The following is a 27,608-nucleotide window of genomic DNA, read 5'->3' as shown; positions in this document are numbered from 1 at the left end:
GGTTGAGATCTGGCGATCTTGATGGCCATGGCAGTACATTAATGTTCTCATACTGTAGGAAATCCATTGTTACACATGCCGTATGCAGCCTGGCATTGTCCTGCTGAAAGAGTTCTCTCTGTCGATCCAAAACGGGAAGCATGTGACGGCGAAGAATCTCATCCCAGTAGCATACAGCTGTCAGGTTGTCTTGTACGAACACAAGTTCACTTCTACTGGTGTATGAGATGGCTCCCCACATCATGACACTCCCTCCACCGAATCTGTCAACTTGGGCGATGCAGTTGCGACGTCTGTAAACATGTTGTCATCCATCACATCGTTGTAGAAGGAAACGTGACTCGTCGCTGAACCATACTCGCTGCCAGTTTCCCAAGTTCCACCCCTTTACATTCGTGCACCAGTGAACACGTAAATGTCGATGTTGACATTGCAGGACGGGGCCAACATACGGTCTCCTAACCCGTAAACCAGCTTCGTGAAGTCGGTTCCGAATGGTTTGTGCATACACTCTTCTCAAACCAGGTATGCGTCCAGCAGTGTTCGTTGCTGTGGCAGTTTGGTGACACAAGTGCAGAACCCGGATGTAGTGATCTTGTGCTGTAGTTGTTATGTGAGGTCTTCCACTTCTGGGCCGGTCTTCAGCTGATTGAAACTTCTGGTACCTGTCCCAGAGACATGAAATGGTGCTTTGATGGACGTTCATGTGGCGTGCGACTGCTGACTGCAATTCACCTAACTGGAGGCGGCCTATTGCAATGTTTTGATTTGGCAGGCTTAGTCTTGGCATCTTGTAATCCGTCTACGTCGAAATGGAAATGAGGCATCATTGCGAGCATTGCAGCTTTAAATACCCATCACTACACCAATCTTCCCCCCCCCCCCCCCCCCCGAGTTCCACGTGCATTCACCAAAATTTGTTTTAGGGTGCATTTGGGCATGCTGTCCCATTCCAGGAACATTAACAAACATGGTCATTCAGCAACATTGTACAAAAAACCCCGATATTTTGTAAAATCAAACACTTTTCTTCTTTCCCTATCACCTATGCGTTTCTTTTTTGACAGAGTATATATACTAAATCTACACTAAAACACTAGAACATACTTAAGAGTTATGCTATTTGATGGGACTGCTACCTATATGGACTAAATCTACACTAAAACATACCTACAGTGATGCTATTTATATAATGGGACTGTTACCTATATGTACTAACTCTATACTAAATCACTAAAGCCTAGATCATATTATATGATGTGACATGACTTAACTGTGTTGTCGTGTCGTCTAGTATTTATTAAAAAAAACCAGTCATCTGTGACTGATTTTTAGATGACGGCCGTCATATAATGTGAATGAGTTATGTCTCAGATGTGTCGTGCATCCAGTTGAGTCGTGGCATATAATGTGATAAAGGCTTGACACGAAGTGACCATCAAGTTGAGTAGCGTCATATAATGTGATCTAGGCTTGATGCAATGCACCCATCCAGTCATGTCATAATGTGATCTAGGCTTAATGCGACATGACCGTCCAGTTGAGTCACGTCATATAATTTGATCTAGGCTTGACACAGCACAACCGTCAAGTTGAGTTGTGTCATATAATGTGATCTAGCCGTGACATGATGCAACCATCCAGTTGAGTCGTGTCACATAATGCGATCTAGGCTTGATGTGATGTGCCCATCCAGTTGAGTCGTGTTATATAATATGATCTATGCTTGATGCAACGTGTCCCTCGTCAAGTTGAGCTGTGTCATATAATGCAATCTAGGCTTGACGCGATGTGCCAGTCCAGTTGAGTCATGTCATATAATGACACGATTTATGCTTGATGTGACATGTCCGTCCAGTTGAGTCATGTCATATAATGTGATCTAGACTTGACGTGACACGACCATCGAGTTGAGTCGCATTATATGTGATCTAGGCATGACACAACACATCTGTCTAGTTGAGTCATGTCATATATGATCTAGACTTGACGTGATGTGACCATCCAGTTGAGTTGCATCATATAATGTGATCTAGGCATGATGCGACACACCCATCCAGTTGAGTTGTGTCATATAATGTGATCAATGCATAACACCTACTTGGTGTTGTGCCAGACGTAGGTGGCGTCGGACTCGTCATGACCTCCTCGGTGGCCTGCCAGTTGAACAGGAAGCCCTGACCGTTGGAGTACGAGTCGGTGTGGAACACGACGCGCATCTGATTGGTGGTCGTAATCAGTGGACTGGGAAGAGTTGTGCCGCAGTACTTGGCCAGTTCTGGGCTTGTAGCCAATGCTCCATCTTGGATCTGTGAAAATAACATTTTCAGAATTAATCTTCATAGTGCAGAGGTCGTAAGGTTACTCACATAATCATGAGATATAAAAGGATATTCATCCAGTAAATGTGCAATACTTGTCCCCTACCAGGCCCTACATGGTGCAGAGGTCGTAAGATTACTCACATAATCCCAAGATGTAAAAGGATATTCAACCAGTAAATGTGCAATACTTGTCCCCTACCAGGCCCTACATGGTGCAGAGGTCGTAAGGTTACTCACTTAATCGTGAGATATAAAAGGATATTCATCCAGTAAATGTGCAATACTTGTCCCCTACCAGGCCCTACATGGTGCAGAGGTCGTACGGTTACTCACATAATCGTGAGATATAAAAGGATATTCATCCAGTAAATGTGCAATACTTGTCCCCTACCAGGCCCTACATGGTGCAGAGGTCATACAGTTACTCACATAATCCCGAGATATAAAAGGATATTCAACCAATAAATGTGCAATACTTGTCCCCTACCAGGCCCTACATGGTGCAGAGGTCATAAGGTTACTCGCATAATCGTGAGATATAAAAGGATATTCATCCAGTAAATGTGCAATACTTGTCCCCTACCAGGCCCTACATGGTGCAGAGGTCGTACGGTTACTCACATAATCGTGAGATATAAAAGGATATTCATCCAGTAAATGTGCAATACTTGTCCCCTACCAGGCCCTACATGGTGCAGAGGTCGTACGGTTACTCACATAATCGTGAGATATAAAAGGATATTCATCCAGTAAATGTGCAATACTTGTCCCCTACCAGGCCCTACATGGTGCAGAGGTCATAAGGTTACTCACATAATCGTGAGATATGAAAGGATATTCAACCAATAAATGTGCAATACTTGTCCTCTACCAGGCCCTACATGGTGCAGAGGTCATAAGGTTACTCACATAATCGTGAGATATAAAAGGATATTCATCCAGTAAATGTGCAATACTTGTCCCCTACCAGGCCCTACATGGTGCAGAGGTCGTACGGTTATTCACATAATCCCGAGATATAAAAGGATATTCAACCAGTAAATGTGCAATACTCCCATTGAGCTATTTCTTGTTCCAGCCAGTGCACCACGACTGGTAACTCAAATGCTGTGGTATGTGCTATCCTGTCAATGGGATGGTGCATATTAAAGATCCCTTGCTGATAATTGAAAAGTTTAATCCATGGACTATTTCTTGTTCCAGTCAGTGCACCACGACTGGTAAATCAAATGCCATGCTGTGGTATGTGCTATCCTGTCTGTGGAATGGTGCATATAAAAGATCCCTTGCAACTAATAGAAATATGTAGCGGGTTTCCTCTCTAAGACTGTATGTCAAAATTATCAAATGTTTGACATCCAATAGCCGATGATTAATAAATCAATGTGCTCTAGTGGTGTCGTTAAACATAACAAACTATTTTTTTATGTGCAATACTTGTCCCCAACTGGGCCCTACATTTTATTTCATTTAAAGGGCCATAACTCCATAAATTCCGTTTCTGGCAGAGTTATGTCCATTGAATAAATTTCCATCAAAGTCAAACTTGATATGGGACTAGCTCAGTTGGTTGAGTGCTCGACTGAGGTGCTTGCATCGCAGGATCGAACCACCTCGGTGCATCCATTCAACTCACTGGGTTTTTTTTCCGTCAACGGCTGTGGTATGTGCTTTCATGCCTGTGGGAAAGTCCATATAAACGATCCCTTGCTGCATTAGGAAAAATGTAGCGGGTTTCCTCTGTTGACTATGTGGCAGAATTACCAAATGTTTAATCAATGTGCTCCAGTGGTGTCGTTAAACAAAACAAACTTTTTGATCTGCAACGCTACATGATAAAGCAATGTACAAAATTTCAGCATATTTTTTTCCCAAAAACTATATGTTGAACAGATGGACAAACAAGCAGACAGACATAGACAGACAGACAGACAGACAGGCAGACAAGAGACATAACCTATATGTTGGACAGATGGACAGACAGACAGACAAACTGACAGACAAGAGACGTATAACACATAAAACATAACACACAAACACAAATACATCACAAGAGTTACCTATCTTGATTCTGTATTTGAAAACACAGACACCATTCAACAGAAATAAATTAAAACAAATTCTTTTTGTATGAACCTTTACAATCTCTATATCCATATGTTGGACACATGTACTGACAGACAAACAAGAGACAAAACTATAGCCCCCCCCCCACCCCCCATCCCACACACACACACAAACACATCACAAGAGTTATCTATCTTGATTCTGTAATCAAAAACACATCCAAAGAAAATACACAAATTCTTGAGCTACAAACCTTTACATAATCACACACACAGACAAAACCTATAGCTCCCCCCACAGTCACCATAAAGTAAAACAAATTCTTTTAGTACGAATGTTTACTATCTCTATATGTTGGACAGATGGACAGACAGACAGACAGACAGACAGACAGACAGACAAGGAACAAAACCTATAGCTCCCCCCACTCCTCTACGGACCAATCACTTGATTTATCTATCTTGATTCTGTGATTGAAAACACAGTCACCATAAAGTAAAACAAATTATTTTAGTACGAATGTTTACTATCTCTATATGTTGGACAGATGGACAGACAGACAGACAGACAGACAGACAAGGAACAAAACCTATAGCTCCCCCCACCCCTCTATGGACCAATCACTTGATTTATCTATCTTGATTCTGTGATTGAAAATACAGTCACCATAAAGTAAAACAAATTCTTTTAGTACGAATGTTTACTATCTCTATATGTTGGACAGATGGACAGACAGACAGACAGACAGACAGACAGACAGACAGACAAGGAACAAAACCTATAGCTTCCCCCACCCCTCTATGGACCAATCACTTGATTTATCTATCTTGATTCTGTGATTGAAAACACAGTCACCATAAAGTAAAACAAATTCTTTTAGTACGAACGTTTACTATCTCTATATGTTGGACAGATGGACAGACAGACAGACAGACAAGGAACAAAACCTATAGCTCCCCCCCCCCCACCCATCTATCTTGATTCTGTAATAGAAAACACTGACACCATTCAACAAAAATAAATTAAAACAAATTCTTTTTGTACATACTTTACATAATCAAACACACAGAAATAAGGAAGGAAATGTTTTATTTAACGACGCACTCAACACATTTTATTTACTGTTATATGACGTTGGACATATGGTTAAGGACCACACAGATATTGAGGGAGGAAACCCGCTGTCGCCACTTCATGAGCTACTCTTTTCGATTAGCAGCAAAGGATCTTTTATATGCACCATCCCACAGACAGGATAACACATACCACAGCCTTTGATGTACCAGTCGTGGTGCACTGGCTGGAGTGAGAAATGGCCCACCAATGGGGATCGATCTCAAACCGACAGTGCATCAAGCGAGTGCTTTACCACTGGGCTACATCTCGCCCCTTCAACAAAAATAAATTTAAACAAATTATTTGTGTACGTACCTTTACATAATCGAACACACAGACACCGTTTGTCAGGCCTTCGAGGTTCATGGTTACAAACGTGACCCGGATTCGCTTGCCGACGGGCACGGTAACCATCCACGTATACTGCGAGTTGTGCGGGTAATTGCGTGGGTACAGTGGCGACGCCAGCTGACCCGATGACCCAGTTAGAGCTCCTCCGTACACTGAAAGTGAAACAAAGAGAGATTTCTTTTAAAAAGTTAATATGCACAGAACTTATTATTTGATGAAAAGGAGACCATTAGATGTTTTTGCTTTCCTCTTTTTTCGATTACAGATTGTCTGTTATTTCTTTTACATTCATCTGTGTATGAACAAAAAAAGTCATCTGTAAACTGTGTGAATATGCGAAGCCATTCTCACATAAGTTTGCAGATGATGGTTTTTTATGAATGAAACAAAACATTCAAATTTATTTTGTTTAACTGCACCACCAGAGCACATTGATTTATTAATAATCGGCTATTGGATGTCAGACAGTTGGTAATTGTTTGTCTAACGACACCACTAGAGCACATTGATTTATTAATAATCGGCTATTGGATGTCAGACAGTTGGTAAATGTTTGTCCAATGACACCACTAGAGCACATTGATTTATTAATAATCGGCTATTGGATGTCAGACATATGGTAATTGTTTGTCCAACGACACCACTAGAGCACATTGATTTATTAATAATCGGCTATTGGATGTCAGACAGTTGGTAATTGTTTGTCTAACTACACCACTATCGCACATTGATTTATTAATAATCGGCTATTGGATGTCAGACATATGGTAATTGTTTGTCTAACGACACCACTAGAGCACATTGATTTATTAATAATCGGCTATTGGATGTCAAACATTTGGTAATTGTTTGTCTAACGACACCACTAGAGCACATTGATTTATTAATAATCGGCTATTGGATGTCAGACAGTTGGTAATTGTTTGTCTAACTACACCACTAGAGCACACTGATTTATTAATAATCGGCTATTGGATGTCAGACATATGGTAATTGTTTGTCTAACGACACCACTAGAGCACATTGATTTATTAATAATCGGCTGTTGGATGTCAGACATATGGTAATTGTTTGTCTAACGACACCACTAAAGCACATTGATTTATTAATAATCGGCTATTCTATGTCAGACAGTTGGTAATTGTTTGTCTAACGACACCACTAGAGCACATTGATTTATTAATAATCGGCTATTGGATGTCAGACATATGGTAATTGTTTGTCTAACGACACCACTAGAGCACATTGATTTATTAATTTTGACATATAGTCATAGAAAGGAAATGTGCCACATTTTTCCATTACTAGCAAGAGATCTTTTGTATGCACCATTCCACTGACAGGATAGCACATACCACGGCCTTTGATATACCAGTCATGGTGGTGCACTGGCTAGAACGATGGGCCCACTGACGGGGATCGATTACAGACCGACCACACATTAAGTGAGAGCATTACCACTGCGCTACGATCCGGCATTTATCTGAACATCACATTTGTTTAGACATCTATATTCTTTTTTATCCAGCAATCACTATATACATTGGCAAGATATGATGACTAGATAAATCTCTATATTTTTGGTCACTGACAAAAAATATAGGTCAAGTGACATAAGCCCGACTCGACTTGAGTATTTCAAAGTTGATTTTCAATAAACATACTCTTTAAATCATTTGTTGAAGTACAATAAATACAAATAACTTTTGGGTTTTGCGATAACAATACAGAACTTTATGAATTAGTTTAGAAATGCTTTTTTAATGTGACAGAATGTAGCTTGTGTCTTACAAATAATGAAGTCATGTATCTTGTATGACGTCATACGACAAAAGCCTATCTAGGTTGACAACACTCGATTTGCGTACACAAAAATGGAATAATGAGTTTCCGAAAATTGCTGTAGGATTGCAGGATAAAAGAAATAACTGGTTACTGTCTTAAGATATCGGCTTTATCCTGTGAAGGTTAGAATGGTGAATGCAGTGAGGCTCTGAGTTATTCCCTATATATGCACCACCCACAGATAGGATAGCACATACCGCATACTTTGATATACCAGTCATTGAGAACTGGCTAGAATGAGAAATAATGACTAAAACAAATAACCATACCCGAATTGTAAGTTGCAGAGAATCCTCGCGAACTGCGTCTGCTGTTTGATCGGAACTTCATCCAAATACCATTCACTGCCGTGATGTTTCCAGGCATGGTCCGACCACAGTATCGACCAATCAGACGGCCTGACACATCCCCTTCACGCACTTCTAGATAATCACTGTTGCAATGACTGGAGGACACCAGACTGAATGTACTACAATAAAAAATTTTTTTTATTTATTTATAAGTAAAAGGAAAGGAACAAAAATGAAAGGCAAGGCAAGGCAAGGCAAGGCAAGGCAAGGAGGAAGGCAAGGCAAGGCAAGGCAAGGCAAGGCAAGGCAAGGCAAGGCAAGGCAAGGCAAGGCAAGGCAAGGCAAGGCAAGGGAGAAGGCAAGGCAAGGCAAGGCAAGGCAAGGCAAGAGCAAGGCAAGAGCAAGGCAAGGAGGAAGGCAAGGCAAGGAGGAAGGCAAGGCAAGGCAAGGCAAGGGAGAAGGCAAGGCAAGGCAAGGGAGAAGGCAAGGCAAGGCAAGGCAAGGGAGAAGGCAAGGCAAGGCAAGGGAGAAGGCAAGGCTAGGCAAGGCAAGGGAGAAGGCAAGGCAAGGCAAGGCAAGGGAGAAGGCAAGGCAAGGCAAGGGAGAAGGCAAGGCAAGGCAAGGCAAGGGAGAAGGCAAGGCAAGGCAAGGGAGAAGGCAAGGCTAGGCAAGGCAAGGGAGAAGGCAAGGCAAGGCAAGGCAAGGCAAGGGAGAAGGCAAGGCAAGGCAAGGGAGAAGGCAAGGCAAGGCAAGGCAAGGGAGAAGGCAAGGCAAGGCAAGGCAAGGCAAGAGCAAGGCAAGGAGGAAGGCAAGGCAAGGAGGAAGGCAAGGCAGAAGGCAAGGCAAGGGAGAAGGCAAGGCAAGGCAAGGCAAGGGAGAAGGCAAGGCAAGGCAAGGGAGAAGGCAAGGCAAGGCAAGGCAAGGCAAGGCAAGGCAAGGCAAGGCAAGGCAAGGCAAGGCAAGGCAATATTTCTAAAACTGCATATACCTCTGAGAAGTAACAGTTATGGAGAAAAGCTCTAGTCTATTTTTAGACTCTAATGATACTTTATCCAGATGTGTTACAGTGTTGTAGAATAACCAAACTTAATGTTAATTTTCACAGCTGGAAACTAGGGTCTTTTAAAGTTAATTTTCACAGCTGGAAACTAGGGTCTTTTAAAGTTCATTTTCACAGCTGGAAACTAGTCTTTTAAAGTTCATTTTCACAGCTGGAAACTAGAGTCTTTTAAAGTTCATTTTCACAGCTGGAAACTAGAGTCTTTTAAAGTTCATTTTCACAGCTGGAAACTAGAGTCTTTTAAAGTTCATTTTCACAGCTGGAAACTAGTCTTTTAAAGTTCATTTTCACAGCTGGAAACTAGAGTCTTTTAAAGTTCATTTTCACAGCTGGAAACTAGAGTCTTTTAAAGTTCATTTTCACAGCTGGAAACTAGAGTCTTTTAAAGTTAATTTTCACAGCTGGAAACTAGAGTCTTTTAAAGTTCATTTTCACAGCTGGAAACTAGGGTCTGCCACTTTTAAAGTTCATTTTCACAGCTGGAAACTAGAGTCTGCCACTTTTAAAGTTCAGTTCATTGGACTACACCACTAGAGGACATTAATTAATTACTCATCAGCTATTGGTTGTCAAACATTTGATAATTCTGACCTAGTTTTAGAGATGAAACCCGCTACATTTTTCCATTAGTAGCAAGAGATCTTTTATATGTACTTTCCCCACAGACAAGACAGCACATACTACAGCCTTTGCTATACCAGTCATGGAACATGAAGGAAGGAAGGAAATGTTTTATTTAACGACGCACTCAACACATTTATTTATGGTTATATGGCATCAGACATATGATTAAGGACCACACAAATATTGAGAGAGGAAACCCACTGTCGTTACTTCATGGGCTACTCTTTTCGATTAGCAGCAAAGGATCTTTTATATGCACTATCCCATAGACAAGCTAGCACATACCACGGCCTTTGATGTACCAGTCATGGTACACTGGCTGGAACAAGAAATAGCCCAAATGGGTTCACCGACGGGGATCGATCCTACACCGACTGCACATCAAGCGAGCGCTATACCACTGGGCTACATCCCGCCCCTCAAGGCGATAAATGCTGTGCCCAAAATACATATGCCCAAATTAAGTACAAATATGCTGATCTCAAAACCAATGAGATATTACGCTTTAATGAGAACGAAATAACTTAAAGGGACATGCCTGAGTTCGCTGCATTGTAAGATGTTTCTCTTAAAGGGACATTCCTGAGTTTGCTGCATTGTAAGATGTTTCTCTTAAAGGGACATTCCTGAGTTTGCTGCATTGTAAGATGTTTCTCTTAAAGGGACATTCCTGAGTTTGCTGCATTGTAAGATGTTTCCAACGAATAAAATATTTCTACGATTAAATTTATTTATTAGAGGGACATTCCTGAGTTTGCCAAAATACATGTGCCCAAATTAAGTACAAATACGCTGATCTCAAAACCACTGAGATATTACGCTTTAATGAGAACGAAATAACTTAAAGGGACATTCCTGAGTTTGCTGTATTGTAAGATGTTTCCGACTAATAAAATATTTCTACGATTAAATTTACATATTAAAGGGACATTCCTGAGTTTGCTGCATTGTAAGATGTTTCCGACTAATAAAATATTTCTACGATTAAACTTACATATTAAATAAATTTTCTTGTCTAGAATATCAGTGTCTGTATATTCAATGATCGTGTTAATATTTGTAAGAAGTCCAAACTGGATTTTGTCTTCAAATAATTTCGTACGTACGAAAAAAAGTATTTTTAGGAAATAAAATGAAATTTATCCTAGTACAAATATTAGAACGATCAGAAACACATTTAATTATACAGCCACTAATATTTTATACAGAAAAATATATTTGATATGTAATTACAATCGTTAAAAAGTCTCTGTTAGTCGATAACATCTTTAAAATTGCAGCAAACTCAGGAATGTCCCTTTAAAATGCATGTCTAAACATCCACAACTCTTCAGCAGCTGTTAACAACATTACTGCATTAAAAAGACTTTGCTGTGCTTGAAAGAGACAAAAAAACATGTTGTGTGCCCAAATTAGTGAGATCTAAAGGCTTGGGTCCTGTTTTACAAAGCTGTCCTAGCATTAAAATCAACTTAACCTTCTGACTACTGCAGGCGAGATATCTCACGACACTCACCAGAAACAATTTTTTTTTAACAGGAAACAGTTGTTTATTCGACAGCGTGCTAGCTTTTGTTTGTTGTTTTTCAATGGAAAATACCTTGGAATTTTGAGTTCAAAAGGTGGTTTTCGGCATGTATTTTCGCTTGACAACAATGGCAGTATGTTGCGGTCATTTTCAGAGATCGACAGCTAATTTGATAATAAATTTGATCGTTTTAATTTAATTCTCATCAGAAAACCACTGTTATGGGGAATAATACTGGACAGCTGGCACAAATGCCAAAAACGTTTTAGATTTTTTGCCTAATTTTAATCATAATTAAGTGATCTAAAATATCATAAAAATTATTAAAACCCACAAAAATAATACTTACTCAGGTTACTGATTCAAATATGAACTTTATTTTATGTATTCATAAAACATTTAAGTGAATATACATGAGTAAAAATTATAAACTTGTACCCCCTCAACGTGGTTTTAGTTAAAAATTAACTGCCTACAGCACTATCTACAAACCTGAACGATAACAGGAGTCTGTTGCCGGGTGACGCGTGTAGAGTCCAGACACATTCTGTATTCCGTGGGTAGCTATTGGGATATGCTGGGCTGGTGAACGTGCCATGTTCTGCAGTGAAGTCACCTCCACAGCCTAAAGGAACAATGAAATAAGCACATCTGTTACTGGTCCATTCTCATTTTTTACAGACATAAATGTGTGTAGGATTTTATGCAGGGGAGGGTCTAGATGGTGGCGAGCAAAGATAATCATGCTCGTCCTGACAATATACTGAAAACAAAGGAAAATTTACTTGAGCAGAGACAAGTTTTGACACCCAAATAACAACTTCTTTTAAAAAAAAAAAAAAAAATCCTAAAACAAAATAAAACAAGCATTTTGAGAGTATTGCTAAAGCAGTACATGTCCCCTACGGGGTCTACACATTTTCCAATTCCTAAATTCAAGGGCCATAACTCTGTGAAAAATGGGTATATTGCCATGAAAGTTAAACTTGATCTGCAACAGTACATGCAAAATTTCATCTCAGTATCTTCAGGGATTGCAAAAAGGTCTGGAAAACAAATTTTAATATCTCCTAATGTCAAGAAATATAACTCTGCCAAAAAATAAAGCACATAAGAGTCAAACTTGATCTGTAATAGTATATAATAAAGCTATAAACAAAATTTCAGATCATTATCTCACGGTACTGCAGGTGTTGAAATTAAAATTTTTACCACTATCCCAAAGGAATAGTGAATTTAAAAAAAATACTATTCCATCTAAAAATTTACTATCCCTTCAATTATTAATGTACTACTAGTTTTCCTGACTGTGCTACGTCACCCTGTACAACACTGCATAATGAACAATTGCTTATATACCAGTCTATGCATTACTGCTTACTAGCTGGAATTACAAACGAAGTCACTCCAAACATTAGTCTCGGTCCAAAAGACTTTTCTTTTGTACCGGTAAGTGCATGAGAAAGGTCTTAGTAGCGCGAGTATTTGTTCTGCAGAAAAATGTAGCTGAAGAAAAAGGGTAAGCGGAATAGTCGCAGGCGATTTTCACTTTCATGACAAGAATATTGGAAGAATTGTTTTACTATTCCGTTTCGAAATTTACTATTTGCGGAATAGTGTAAAATTCGACCCCTGCACTGTGAAAAGAAATATCTGAAAAACTATAAGTGGGACAGATGGACGAACAGACAAACAGACAGAAGGAAGGAGATAAAAGCTCTAGTCCCCTCTGGTTGGACTGGTAGGGAACTAATAAAAATCTATCTACACATACTTGTCGTATCTTTAAAAAAAACCCAACTAAACAAACTTTTAAAAAGAATAAAATAAAATCTTTCCACATATACCTGGGTATTTTGACATCTTTTAAAAAATAATAATAATAAAAAATAAAACAAAATAAAATAAAATCTCTCCACACATATCCGTGATATCTTTAAACAAAAAACAAAAAACTCCCCTGAAAAAACCTCTAAAACAAAACAAAATAAACTCCATCCACACGTACTGGACGCAGACTTGGTGTACGTAGCTCTGAAGCCGGTCAGCTGGATCGATCCATCCGTGACAAATGTCACAAACAGTCGGTTTCCCTGCGATATGATTGGTGCCGGGACGGTGTTGCCACACAACGGACTGCCCCCGACCTCAGGCGCGCTGGCGTCATTCCCGTCCAACACGCGAACGTAATCTTGAGTACAGCTACCCGCCGATTCCAAGTCCATGTGGGTGAACGTTAGTGTGACTTTGTCTCCTGGAAAAACAACATACACACAGTGTAACTTTAAAAATGTATTACTGGTATATTATCTACCTCCATCCTGCCGATTCCAAGTTCATGTGGGTGAACGTTAGAGTGACTTTGTCTCCTGGAAAAACAACATATAGTGTAACTTTAAAAATGTATTACTGGTATATCATCTACCTCCATCCTGCCGATTCCAAGTCCATGTGGGTGAATGTTAGAGTGACTTTGTCTCTTGGAAAAAACAACATATAGTGTAACTTTAAAAATGTATTATTAACATTTATATTACTGGTATATCATTTTCCCCCATCCTGCCCATTTCCAATGTATTATTAACATTTATATTATTGGTATATCACCTTCTCCCATCCTGCCCATTTCTAATGTATTATTAACATTTATATTCTTGGTATATCACCTTCTCCCATCCTGCCCATTTCTAATGTATTATTAACATTTATATTCTTGGTATATCACCTTCTCCCATCCTGCCCATTTTCCAGTGTATTATTAACATTTATATTATTGGTATATCACCTTCTCCCATCCTGCCCATTTTCCAGTGTATTATTAACATTTATATTATTGGTATATCACCTTCTCCCATCCTGCCCATTTCCAATGTATTATTAACATTTATATTCTTGGTATATCACCTTCTCCCATCCTGCCCATTTCTAATATATTATTAACATTTATATTCTTGGTATATCACCTTCCCCCATCCTGACCATTTCCAATGTATTATTAACATTTATATTACTGATATATCATTTTCCCCATCCTGCCCATTTCCAATGTAATTTTAAAATTTATATTATTGGTATATCACCTTCCCCCATCCTGCCCATTTCCAATGTATTATTAACATTTATATTATTGGTATATCACCTTCCCCCATCCTGCCCATTTCCAGTGTATTATTAACATTTATATTATTGGTATATCACCTTCCCCCATCCTGCCCATTTCCAGTGTATTATTAACATTTATATTATTGGTATATCACCTTCCCCCATCCTGCCCATTTCCAGTGTATTATTAACATTTATATTATTGGTATATCACCTTCCCCCATCCTGGTATATCACCTTCCCCCATCCTGCCCATTTCCAGTGTATTATTAACATTTATATTACTAATATATCACCTTCCCCCATCCTGCCCATTTCCACATTTCCAATGTATTATTAACATTTATATTACTGATATATCATCTCCCCCATCCCCAACTACTTATATTATTGATATATCATCTCCCCCATCCCCAACTACTTATATTATTGATATATCATCTCCCCCATCCCCAACTACTTATATTATTGGTATATCATTTTCCCCCATCCTGACCATTTCCAATGTAATTTTAAGATTTATATTACTGATATATCATCTCCCCCATCCCCAACTACTTATATTATTTATATATCATTTTCCCTCATCATGCCCATTTCCGATGTAATTTTAACATTTATATTACTGGTATATAATTTTCTCATCCTGACCATTTCCAAAGTATTTTTAACAGTTAGAACGAGAAATAACCTAATGGGCCACCGACAGGGATCGATCCTAGACCGAGCACACATCAAGCAAGCATTTTACCACTGGGCTACGCCCCGCCCCGACAAAAAAACAAAAAATGAAGAAACACTAGTTGATTTTTTTTTCAGTATACAGAATGACCAACTTACTACTGTGAGGTGCCTGGATTAACCAGGTGCAGTTACTGAGTCGTTGGTAGTTGCCGGGATAGTTGGGCGAGGTGATTTCGCCATCTGTTGTAGCATTCCTTATACCACCACACCCTGTGTAATAAACAATTATAGTGCAGATATACTATATCAGAATTAACATAAAAATTAAATAAATGTACATAATAAATGGAATTTTAAAAAATATTACAAAAAAATAACACCAATAAAAATAAGATAAAGTTTTAAAGATAACGTTAAAGTTAGTTTAGGTTAAGGTTAAAGTAAAAATAAAAATACAAATGAAAATAAAAAATAAAAATGTTAAATATGAAATAAAAATAACTAAGGTTAAAGTTAAAAACCCCCAGTTAGATGAGGTCAGGTTACAGTAAAGTAAAAGTAAAATAAATTAAAAATAAAAATGTAAAAATGTAAAATGTAAAACAAGAAATAAAAAAAATAAAAATAAAATAAAATAAAATAAAATAAAATAAAATCAATTAATAAAATAAAACAAAACAAAATAAAATAAAACAAAACAAAATATGTAAACATGAAAACAAAAATAAGAATGTTTCTTATCACTACCCACCAGTAATATAATTAGCTTTAAATCCTTTAGCCGAGACTGAAACGTCAGTTCGCATACGAATGTACAGCTGATTCGACGTAGACCGGTAGATGCTGGGGCTGGGAAGAGCTGTCCCACAATGCTTCACTAATTCTGGGGATGTGCTGTCTGGTCCATCGTAAACCTGCATTAGAAAATGTATATTTTATTTAAATTACAGTAAAAGGAAGACTTTTCTGGGATCCATGGCTAGCACTGGCATTCGCCAAATTCGCCTATTGTGAATTTTGAAAGCAGTTACTGGCCTCAGTGGCGTCATGGTTAGGCCATCGGTCTACAGGCTGGTAGGTACTGGGTTCGGATCCCAGTCGAGGCATGGGATTTTTAATCGAGATACCGACTCCAAATCCTGAGTGAGTGCTTCTCAAGGCTCAATGGGTAGGTGTAAACCACTTGCACCGACCAGTGATCCATAACTGGTTCAACAAAAGCCATGGTTTGTGCTATCCTGCCTGTGGGAAGCGCAAATAAAAGATCCCTTGCTGCTAATCGGAAAGAGCAGCCCATGTAGTGGCGACAGCGGGTTTCCTCTCCAAATCTGTGTGGTCCTTAACCATATGTCTGACGCATATAACCATAAATAAAATGTGTTGAGTGCGTCGTTAAATAAAACATTTTTTTCTTTCTTTTTTGAAAGCAGTTGGAGAATTTTATTTTAATTTGTCAAAAACATTTCATATAATAATTGAAATTTTTTAGAAAATACCTGTTGATTTCTGCAATTTTTCAATTTTAATAGATAACTTGGTGAAATATTTTGCTCACCCTGAGCTAGCCCTGAAGACTATGAAAATGTCACCACAGTGTCAGGTCCATTGTAAACCTATTGGATGTCAAACATTTGGTAATTTTAACATACAGTCTTAGAGAGGAAACCCGCTACATTTTTCCATTAGTAGCAAGGGATCTTTTATATGCACCATCCTACAGACAGAATAGCACATACCACAGCCTTTAAAAAATGGATACTTTAATTAAACAAGCATTTTGAGAGTATTGCTAAAGCAATCATGTCTACTACCAAGCCCAAATGTTTTTTTGTAGTTCAAGGGCCAAGGGGTAAATTGCTATGAAAGTCAAACTTGATTCATAACAGTACATGATAAAGTTATATACAAAATTTCATCTCAATATATTCAGGCATTGCAAAAAAAAAAAAGTCCAGAAAACCAATTTTTATATCTTGGAAGTTCAAGAGCCATAACTCTGTGAAAAATGGGTAAATCGCCATCAAAGTTAGATTTGTAACAGTACATGATAAAGGTATACACAAAAGGCATTCTGAAAAAAACATCAGAAAAACTATATGTGGGACAGACAGATAAACAGGCAGACATCATAATCATCGTCAACAATATTATCATCACCACCTTCGTCATCATTATCATCATCATCATAACCACTATCACCATCATCCTCATCATTACCATCATCATCATAACCATCATCATCATCTTCTTCATCACCACCATTATCACCACCATTATCACCATCATCATCACCATCATCATTAGCAGTAGCAGTAGCAGCAGCACCACCATCACACTAATCATCATCGTTGGTTAAACAGTAAGTTATACAAACATAATCGTACCGACAGTTACATCACCATCACTACCACTACCATTATTATGACTCTCATAACTAGTACATGTATCACAACAACCAATCATCATCATCACCATCATCATGACACTAAACAACATCAAAGGTTAAACTCACCCCAACGTAATCAAAGCGACAAGTGCGTGTTGACTCTACGTCGAAGTCGACGAATGTGAGCACTATGAGTTGGTTCTGGGCGACGGTGATCAGCCACTGGCAGTCCGTGTTGTGGGGGTAGTTCTGGGGGTAGTTCTTCGAAACTATTGTTCCCGACGGGGTCGAGTAGTTGCCACCACAACCTGAAGAACAAGTTAAAAATAATTTTTTATTATTTATATACAGTGAAATCTCTCAACACTGGACCCTCTGTAAACCAGATTTCTCTCAACACCGGACCCTCTGTTAACCAGAATTCTCTCAAAACCAGACCCTCTGTAAACCGGAATTCTCTCAAAACTGGCCCCTCTATTATCTGGAATTCTCTCAAAACCGGACCCTCTGTAAACCAGAATTCTCTCAAAACTGGACCCTCTGTAAACAGGAATTCTCTCAAAACCAGACCCTCTGTAAACCAGAATTCTCCCAAAACCGGACGTTTTTCATAGTCCCTTCTTAAATAAATGTGCAAAAGAGAACCTCTTTAAACCAGATACCTCTTAAAACCAGACTTCTTAATTGGTCCCGAGCATGTCCGGTGTAGAGGTGTTTCACTGTAGTTCAAGATATTCACGGAAATAAAACCAGTATGATACCGTACACGTGTATCATAATGATTTCACATGCACAACAAATGACGTAATTTTGGGAAGCAACATCATAACATAATGCAGCTTCTCCAGTCTTAACTCTGTGTAATCGCTTACCAAAATGAGGTCATTTCTAAAAATGATTTCGCTGTCTCCTTCTAATTACGTTTGAAACATTTTGACATGGTCCTAGCTTGTTATTTATAAATATATATATACATTATGGATAATATGCATAATAAAGCTCGCTCGGGCAATACAAGAATCCTGACACTCGTTTCATAAAATCAGTATGACACACAAGCTCGTATAATAATCTCTATTTATTATCCATACATGTATGGTTCAACATAACCGATTTCATAAAAAACATACGAAGCCTGTGGAGGTTTAATTACTACATACGCCAATGTTAGTATGCTCAATAGTGGTGTGATACCTTTATTTATTATCCAAAATAAAAACCATATGAGGCACATGTGTAATAACAAGTGTAATGATGTAATTTTGGGAAAGTGATGTCATAACATGACGTTATTTCCCCAGTCCTAGTTCAGGGCTTGTGCTTATAAAACTTCAGACTCAATCTTTAGATTCAATCTTTAATAATCTTTAATAATCTTTAGATTAATCTTTTATTTAACGACAAACTCAACACCTTTTTTTTTTTACAGTTATGTGGTGTCGGACATATGGTTAAGGACCACACAGATATTGAGAGAGGAAACCCGCTGTCGCCACTTCATGAGCTACTCTTTTCGATTAGCAGCAAGGGATGTTTTATATGCACCATCCCACAGACAGGATAGCATCTACCATGGCCGTTGATATCCCAGTCGTGGTGCACTGGCTGGAACGAGAAATAGCCCAATGGGACCACCGATGGGGATCGATCCTGGACTGACCGCACATCAAGCAAATGCTTTACCACTGGGCTACGTCCCACCCCTAGACTCTATTAGAATCTTGTGTCTTAGACTCTAAAAGTTTTACAAGCACCAGATCAGACTATATGCATGTAAAATACAACGTCATTTTGTTGTCTCCTTTTAGTTGTGCTTAAACATCAGAGGCCTAGCTTCCATATACACAGGTATGTAGCTGAGTACGACCTGAGATTACAAGTTGTTTTTTTTAAATTAAAATATATGATGTAAATGCTTGTATGTTCTGTGCCAATAGGCATTTTATTCCATCGCCGAAAAAGTCTGCATATCACGTAAAAATCCCAAGCTAGGCCCCTGAATGTTATGAGACAGTCCTTGTTATTCATAAAAAAATAAAAATAATAATAATAATATGGATAATAAAGAATTAGTACGCTCCTACTGATTTTACAAAACTTGTATGTAATGTGAAATCAGAATGGAGTAATTCATATAACAGCGGAAAGTTTTTACTAATAATTTCTTAAATGGAAGTGATGTGAAACTTAATGTTTGTTTTGTTTAATGACACCACTAGAGCACATTGATTTATTAATCATCGGCTATTGGGTGTCAACATATGGTAATTCCGATACATATTCATTAGAGAGGAAACACGCTACATGTTTCCTTTAGTACCAAGGGATCTTTTATACGCACCATCCCAAAAACAGAATAGCACATACCACAGACTTTGATATACCAGTCGTGGTGCACTGGCTGGAACGAGGATTAGCCCAATGGGCCCACCGACAGGGATCGATCCTAAACTGGCCGCACATCAGGCATGCACTTTACCACTGGAGATGGCGGGATTTAGCTTGAGTGCTTGCTTGAGGTGCTTGCGTCACAGGATCAAACCACCTTCGTGGATCCATTCAGCTGATTGGAGTTTTTTTCATTCCAATCAACTGGATAAAGGCCGTGATATGTGTTTTCCTGTCTGTGGGAAAGTGCATATAAAAGATCCCTCGCTGCATTGGAAAAAAAGTAGCGGGTTTCCTCTGATGACTACAAGTCAGAATTATCAATAGCCGATAATTAATTAATCGATGTGCTCCAGCGGTTACATGAAACAACACAAACAAACTTTTCCTATGGGCTATGTCCCAATCTCGGAAGTAATGTGAAATGCAAATGACCCACTTCCAGCCACTGCCCGATACATGGCAGTGAAACCGTTGTCTTTGATTGTTATTTGATTGTATTTTATATTGATGTAGTAATAGTTATAAAACTTTCAACTTGATCGTTATTTTATTGTATTTTATGTAATAGTTATAAAACTTGGAATTTCAATATTAATGTGAACTGCAAACGACCCACCTCCAGCTACAGCCTGGTATGTGGCAGTAAAGCCCTTTCCGTTGATGGAGAAGTCGCTCCTGAAGCGGACAAACATCGTGTTTCCCGTGTTTGTTAGGACCTGCGGCGTGCTCTGTCGGTGACACAACTGAGCCAGTCTCGGAGCACTGTCATCAGGACCTCCATAAACCTGGGAACATATAACATGCAGTCTTACAATGAATGAAAGAATGAATGAATGAATGAATGAATGAATGAATGAATGAATGAATGAATGAATGAATGAATGAATGTTTAACGACACTCCAGCATGAAAAATACATCGGCTATTGGGTGTCAAGCTTTTTAAGAATGAATGAATGAATGTTTAACGACACACCAGATTGAAAAATACATCAGATAATAGGTGTTCAAGCATTCTTAGAATGAATGAATGAATGAATGAATGAATGAATGAATGAAAGATAGAAAGATAAAAAGAAAGAATGAATGAATGAATGAATGAATGAATGAATGTTTAACGACATCGCAGCATGAAAAATACATCAGCTATTGGGTGTTAAATTTTCTAAGAATGAATAAATGAAAGAAAAAAACAAAGAATGAAAGAAAAAAACAAAGAATGAAAGAAAGACAAATACATCGGCTAGTGGGTGACAAGCATTCTTAGAATGAATGAATGAATGAATGAATGAATGTTTAAGAACACCTCAGCATGAAAAATAAATGTTTGGCCCTTTAAAAAAACCCTGCCAATTGCTTGCCTCAAGTACGTCATATCTGCATGTGGTATGCGTCTCGAGATCAAACGTTCCAATCGTCAGCTGGATTGCCATTCCGGTAGCCACAGTGATCCTCCAAACACACTCGCGTCTGTGCGGATACGGTTTCGGGTAGTTGGGACTCGTAAACGTTCCCGTTGTACCGGTAAGATAACCTCCACAGCCTGGAATGAAGGAAAGGAAAGGAATATTCGTTTACAGCATTCCAATAAAATTAAAACCATAGCTATTACTATATTGTTTCATTACGTTGCGTTGGACTGCATTGCATTACATTACGCCAATTCATATAACATTAAATCAGATCATGTCACAATACATTAAATTAAGCAGTTATAAAATCAATATCATGTTTTATGGAGCAAAAATATATCAGTATATACTGACCTAGGTCCCTTACAATATTTAACCCCTTCAGAGTTTCCCCTTACATTCTATTCCACCCTTAAAATTATTTCTATCACCATCCCCTTGTAATCACACCTTACGTTACTCACCTCTCCCATGTTCCCATTGGTATTTTGCTTCCCTTAATGTTAACCACTGCAATCTTTCCCATTAACACAATTTCTCTCTTCTGTCTGCCCCTCTACATAGCCAGAGGGCAATCATACCTCTTTGTTCCTTACAACATTATATATTTTTCTGTTGCCCCATAACATTACAATTAGACAATGTGTTTGCCTCTTCCCAGTATAAAATTCTGTCTATGCCAGAGCTTCACTTTTACTGAAATTAACCCTTGCCATCTCCCCCTAAAAACAAATTTCACTACTACCATTTTCCTTCTTGGAATTCCCCCTCCCATGTCAGGCCCGTAGGACGGATTTTCAAAGTGGGGGGGGGGGTCTCATTTTTATGGTTGTTCTATCGTCAGGTTTCCGTATTAGCATTATAAAACATTTTGAAGTCCCGAAATAAAAACTGGCGAAAAAGGGGGGGGGGGGGCTGAGCCCCCCCAACCTCCCCCCCCGCTCCTACGGGCATGCATGTTGCCCCTTGATCTGCCCTATAAACCATCAGTAATCCACTCCAGTCTGAATCCATTCCCTCCTATGTTTCACCCCCCATGCTCTGCCCTAGTTACCATCAGTAATCCACTCATCTGAATCCATTCCCTCCCATGTCTCCCCCTTGTTCTACCCTAGTTACCATCAGTAATCCACTCTAGTCTGAATCCATTCCCTCCCATGCCCCCCATGCTCTGCCTTAGTTACCATCAGTAATCCACTCCAGTCTGAATCCATTCCCTCCCATGTTTCCCCCATGCTCAGCCCTAGTTACCATCAATAATCCACTCCAGTCTGAATCCATTCCCTCCCATGTCACCCCCCCCCTTGTTCTACCCTAGTTACCATCGGTAATCCACTTCAGTCTGAATCCATTCCCTCCCATGTTTCCCCCTTGTTCTACCCTAGTTGCCATCAGTAATCCACTCCAGTCTCAATCCATTCCCTCCCATGTCCCCCCCTTGTTCTACCCTAGTTACCATCAGCAATCCACTCCAGTCTGAATCCATTCCCTCCCATGTTTCCTCCATACTCTGCCCTAGTTACCATCAATAATCCACTCCAGTCTGAATCCATTCCGTCCCATGTCCCCCCTTGTTCTGCCCTAGTTACCATCAGTAATCCACTCCAGTCTGAATCCATTCCCTCCCATGCCCCCCTCCTATGCTCTGCCTTTGTTACCATCAGTAATCCACTCCAGTCTGAATCCATTCCCTCCCATGTCCCCCACCATGTGCAGCCCTAGTTACCATCAGTAATCCACTCCAGTCTGAATCCATTCCCTCCCATGTTTCCCCCCATACTCTGCCCTAGTTACCATTGGTAATCCACTCCAGTCTGAATCCATTCCCTCCCATGTTTCCCCCATGCTCTGCCCTAGTTACCATCAGTAATCCACTCCAGTCTGAATCCATTCCTTCCCATATTTCCCCCATACTCTGCCCTAGTTACCATCAGTAATCCACTCCAATCTGAATCCATTCCCTCCCATGTTTCCCCCCATACTCTGCCCTAGTTACCATTGGTAATTCACTCCAGTCTGAATCCATTCCCTCCCATGTTTCCCCCATACTCTGCCCTAGTTACCATCAGTAATCCACTCCAGTCTGAATCCATTCCCTCCCATGTTTCCCCCATGCTCTGCCCTAGTTACCATCAGTAATCCACTCCAATCTGAATCCATTCCCTGCCATGGATGCGTCGGACATGAAGTTGAGAAGGAGCTTTTTTCCGGACGATGAAATCATATCTGGGATCGTGGTGCCGCACAGATTCGCGATCACAGCCGAGTCCGAGGCGTTACCGTCACGCACCTGTGGTGTGAGAGGAAGTCACAATTTACGGTTATATGGCATCAGACGTATGGTTAAGGACCACACAGATATTGAGAGAGGAAACCCGCTGTCGCCACTTCATGGGCTACTCTTTTTGATTAGCAGCAAGGGATCTTTTATATGCACCATCCCACAGACAGGGTAGTGCATACCACAGACTTTGATATACCAGTCGTGGTACACTGGCTGGAACGAGAAATAGCCAAATCCAAACAAAATGGTGTCAGCAAAGAGATTACAACAAAAAAACAACAAAAAAACAACACAAAAAACATACAACATCAATAACAACAACAATAATAATAACAATATTCTGATAAAACGTTTATTGTTTACAAAATACTGTAAGCTTACGCAAGGTGCTTAGGCTACCCTGTGCCCTTTTTTATAATCCTTAAACTTGTTATATTTATTTATTTATTCTCATTGTTAGGGTTGACCACCCTGTTACAAGAAGAGTAGCGCAGACATCAACACATACATATGAAATATAAAGATCAATCATAATATCTATGCATACTAACCAAATGACTTGAATTAACTATTACAGAATACTTCCCGAATTCTAAGTGCTTCAGAAATAAATTTACTTAAATTCCACTTCTGTGTATAAAATTCTGTATTTAATAAAATTATCATTTTTAATCTACTGGGATGACACCTGTATTTTGGAGACAGATATTTTATTCTTAAATCCCTATATAATGGACATATAAACAAAAAATGGAATTCATCTTCCAATATGTCATCACAATAGTGACACTGTTTGGGCAAGTCATGTCTGTATCTATTTCTATGAGTGTTAATAATTGTATAGCCTAATCTAAATCTTGTGAGTGCATTTCTAAAATGATGTATATTCCAATCCAAATGTTTTTCTAAACGTGTAGTTGATTTAAAAGATCTATATATTTCATATCTATCACTACTATTTATATCTGTTAACCATTCTTGTAAATATACGTCTGTTAGTCTAAGTTTTAAAGTTTTTAGAAATATTTTAACATCACCAATTTCTTGAAATAAAATATTTTCCAACTGATTTGCCCAATTATTTTTACCTTTGCAACAAAAATTATAAAGCATTAAGTATGTTTGTTTACATAGCCTAGAAGAAGGTAGCTGTAACAGACGTGTCCAATATTTAACATGCAAATAAATGTACCTTTTTAATTTCAGGAAGACTGGAAAGGCCCCATACTTCTGATGAGTATGTTAACATAGGCATAACTTGACAGTCAAACAGTTTTAAAAATATTTTACTATTAAATAAACCCAATTTATATAATGATCTTATAATTTGAATAACAGCTCCTTTTGCTTTTGACAGAGTATGTTGTAATGCCAAATTTCGTAGTGAAATTCATACCAAGGTATTTATAACTATTTACAACTTTGATTTCAAGGTTTCCATATTTCCATTTTTCTCTAGCAGAAAAGTACCCACCATTTCTAAAAACAACAATATTAGTTTTATCTAAATTTACAGTCAGACAAAGTCTATTAGCAGATTTCTTCAAATTATTAATTTGCATTTGCAGTCCACCAGGGGTAATTGATAACAAAACTATATCATCTGCAAAAAGGAGCAAAAATAACTCATTTAAGTTAGGTAGAATTTGTACACCATATTTACCACCCTCTATTACTTCATTTGCCAATTCATTTATAAAAAAATAAAAAAGCAGAGGGCTTATTTTACACCCGTTTTACACCTAAGGGAACATTCATAGAAATCTGTAAACTCATGTGAATTATATCTGACACATGCCTTAACAGATGCATACATAGCTTTCAACATATCCATTGTCTTACCATGAATTCCAATAGTTCTTAAAATATTCCACAATATATTTCTATTAACAGAGCCTTCTTGAAATCAATAAAAGCCACATACAACTTAGTACCTGATAGCAGTCGCTTTTGGATTAAGTCATATAGACTAAAAATATGGTCAACTGTTGAGTAATTAGCTTTGAATCCTGCTTGTTCTTCTAAAAGTGTTCTTGTACTTTCAGCCCAGTGAGTTAAACATTTATTTATAATGTGTGTATATATTTTACTCATAACAGACAATAACGAGATACCACGATAATTATCTGGGTTATTTATATTTCCCTTTTTATGCAGAGGGAAGATCACCGATGTAGCCCAAACCTGTGGATATATACCCTTGTCAAAAACACCATTAAGAAAAGGTATTAGAAATTTTATCAAAGCTACCTGTGATTCTTTCAATAATTCTGCCGATATACAACCAATCCCCATTGCTTTCCTAACTTTAAGTGATTTAATAGCTCCAATAATCTCTTCTTTTGTAATTACCTGATTCATAGCTTGATGTTCTTTATCATTACTTAAATTATTACATTCATCATAATTATTTAGCAATATATCATCATTATAATGCTGATCTCCTTGTGCCGGACATCCTAAAATATTTTTGAAGTGTTTAAGCCATTGCTTTTTACTAATACTATTTCTTTGAGATACATTATAGTTTATTTTTTTAATTTCTTTTCAAAATATATTAGAATTATTAATATTGCCTAATAACACATGTAGTTTTTTATCACAGTATGTCCGTTTCCTTTCTAAAATATGTTTCTTATAGTCTCTTCGTATCCCTAAGTAAATTAATTTATCTTCAACTGACTTTGATCTCTTAAATTTATGTAGAAAGTAGTTAGTTTCCTTTCGCATTTTGTAACACTCTTTATCAAACCAAACATGTATGGGAACAAACTTCTTCTCCCTATCAGTGAAGGTTTTATACATACATGATGCACATTTTTTAAGCCGATTATTAAAACTTTCCAATGCGTCAAAAAACTTAGCACATTCTATATATCTTAAGGCCTTAACAAAATCATCATGTGTATCAAGATTTTCCAGATTCTTTTGAAAATCACTACACTTTTTCTGTTCATTATCAGAACAATCTAGGTATTTAGGAGTGCCATACAACATCATTTCAACTGGTAAATGTTTGGACCATATTTGACATGATACATGTAGTGAAGAGCAAATAGAAATATGCATAGATGATATCAGAAAGTAGGAAACTTGTTATAATGAGTGATAATACTGTAAAATATTGTATTTTCACGTAGAACTGTTTTTCCATGTTTAAATAAAATTTGTGAAAATAAATTCCACACGAAAGTAAAGGCTGGCAAAAACTGGATATTTAAAAAAAAAAAAAGTACACTTGTTCAATCAGAAGTGAGACCTCATTAGTTTCTGCTGCTCAGGACTATAGTAGTAACAATGCAACACTTAAAACGTTATACCAAGAAATGATATAACTAAGTTTTGTATGGTTTTCTTACGCAAATGCTATCGATGATAACAACACATGTATTTAGAAAATTCTTAAAATTGAGCACTGGGAGAAGTTTATGGTTATTATTGACAAACCTGTATGTAGTCTGTTGTATCAATATGACAAGTGAGACTTAATGTTGGGGTAGATGGGAGGAGTTACAAGATGACTGACAAACCTGTATGTAGTCTGTCGTATCAACATGACAAGTGAGACTTAATGTTGGGGTAGATGGGAGGAGTTACAAGATGACTGACAAACCTGTATGTAGTCTGTTGTATCAACATGACAAGTGAGATTTAATGTTGGGGTAGATGGGAGGAGTTACAAGATGATTGACAAACCTGTATGTAGTCTGTCGTATCAAAATGACAAGTGAGATTTAATGTTGGGGTAGATGGGAGGAGTTACAAGATGACTGACAAACCTGTATGTAGTCTGTCGTATCAACATGACCAGTGCGACTTAATGTTGGGGTAGATGGGAGGAGTTACAAGATGACTGACAAACCTGTATGTAGTCTGTCGTATCAACATGACCAGTGCGACTTAATGTTGGGGTAGATGGGAGGAGTTACAAGATGACTGACAAACCTGTATGTAGTCTGTTGTATCAACATGACAAGTGAGATTTAATGTTGGGGTAGATGGGAGGAGTTACAAGATGATTGACAAACCTGTATGTAGTCTGTCGTATCAAAATGACAAGTGAGATTTAATGTTGGGGTAGATGGGAGGAGTTACAAGATGATTGACAAACCTGTATGTAGTCTGTCGTATCAACATGACAAGTGA

The 27,608-nt window shown here is 38.2% G+C and overlaps 1 protein-coding gene across 1 annotated transcript in view; it reads right to left on the bottom strand.

The window, feature by feature from the left end:
* LOC121385539 (cubilin-like) overlaps positions 1–27,608 on the bottom strand; it is a 172,125-nt gene that overhangs the window by 67,122 nt on the left and 77,395 nt on the right. The window contains exons 30-40 of the mRNA XM_041516248.1: positions 23,309–23,468; positions 21,128–21,309; positions 20,385–20,553; positions 17,504–17,685; positions 15,743–15,905; positions 15,148–15,261; positions 13,214–13,459; positions 11,698–11,830; positions 7,973–8,172; positions 5,823–6,010; positions 2,102–2,309 (exon numbers count right to left, since the gene is read on the bottom strand). Of these exons, the coding sequence (XP_041372182.1) occupies positions 2,102–2,309; positions 5,823–6,010; positions 7,973–8,172; positions 11,698–11,830; positions 13,214–13,459; positions 15,148–15,261; positions 15,743–15,905; positions 17,504–17,685; positions 20,385–20,553; positions 21,128–21,309; positions 23,309–23,468 (1,945 nt within the window). The remainder of the gene's footprint in view (positions 1–2,101; positions 2,310–5,822; positions 6,011–7,972; positions 8,173–11,697; positions 11,831–13,213; positions 13,460–15,147; positions 15,262–15,742; positions 15,906–17,503; positions 17,686–20,384; positions 20,554–21,127; positions 21,310–23,308; positions 23,469–27,608) is intronic.

Source organism: Gigantopelta aegis, chromosome 11 (assembly GCF_016097555.1).
Source record: "Gigantopelta aegis isolate Gae_Host chromosome 11, Gae_host_genome, whole genome shotgun sequence".
Taxonomy (NCBI): Eukaryota; Metazoa; Mollusca; class Gastropoda; order Neomphalida; family Peltospiridae; genus Gigantopelta; species Gigantopelta aegis.
Note: the sequence above shows the minus strand (reverse complement) of the source record. Positions and strands in the feature narration are given on the sequence as shown.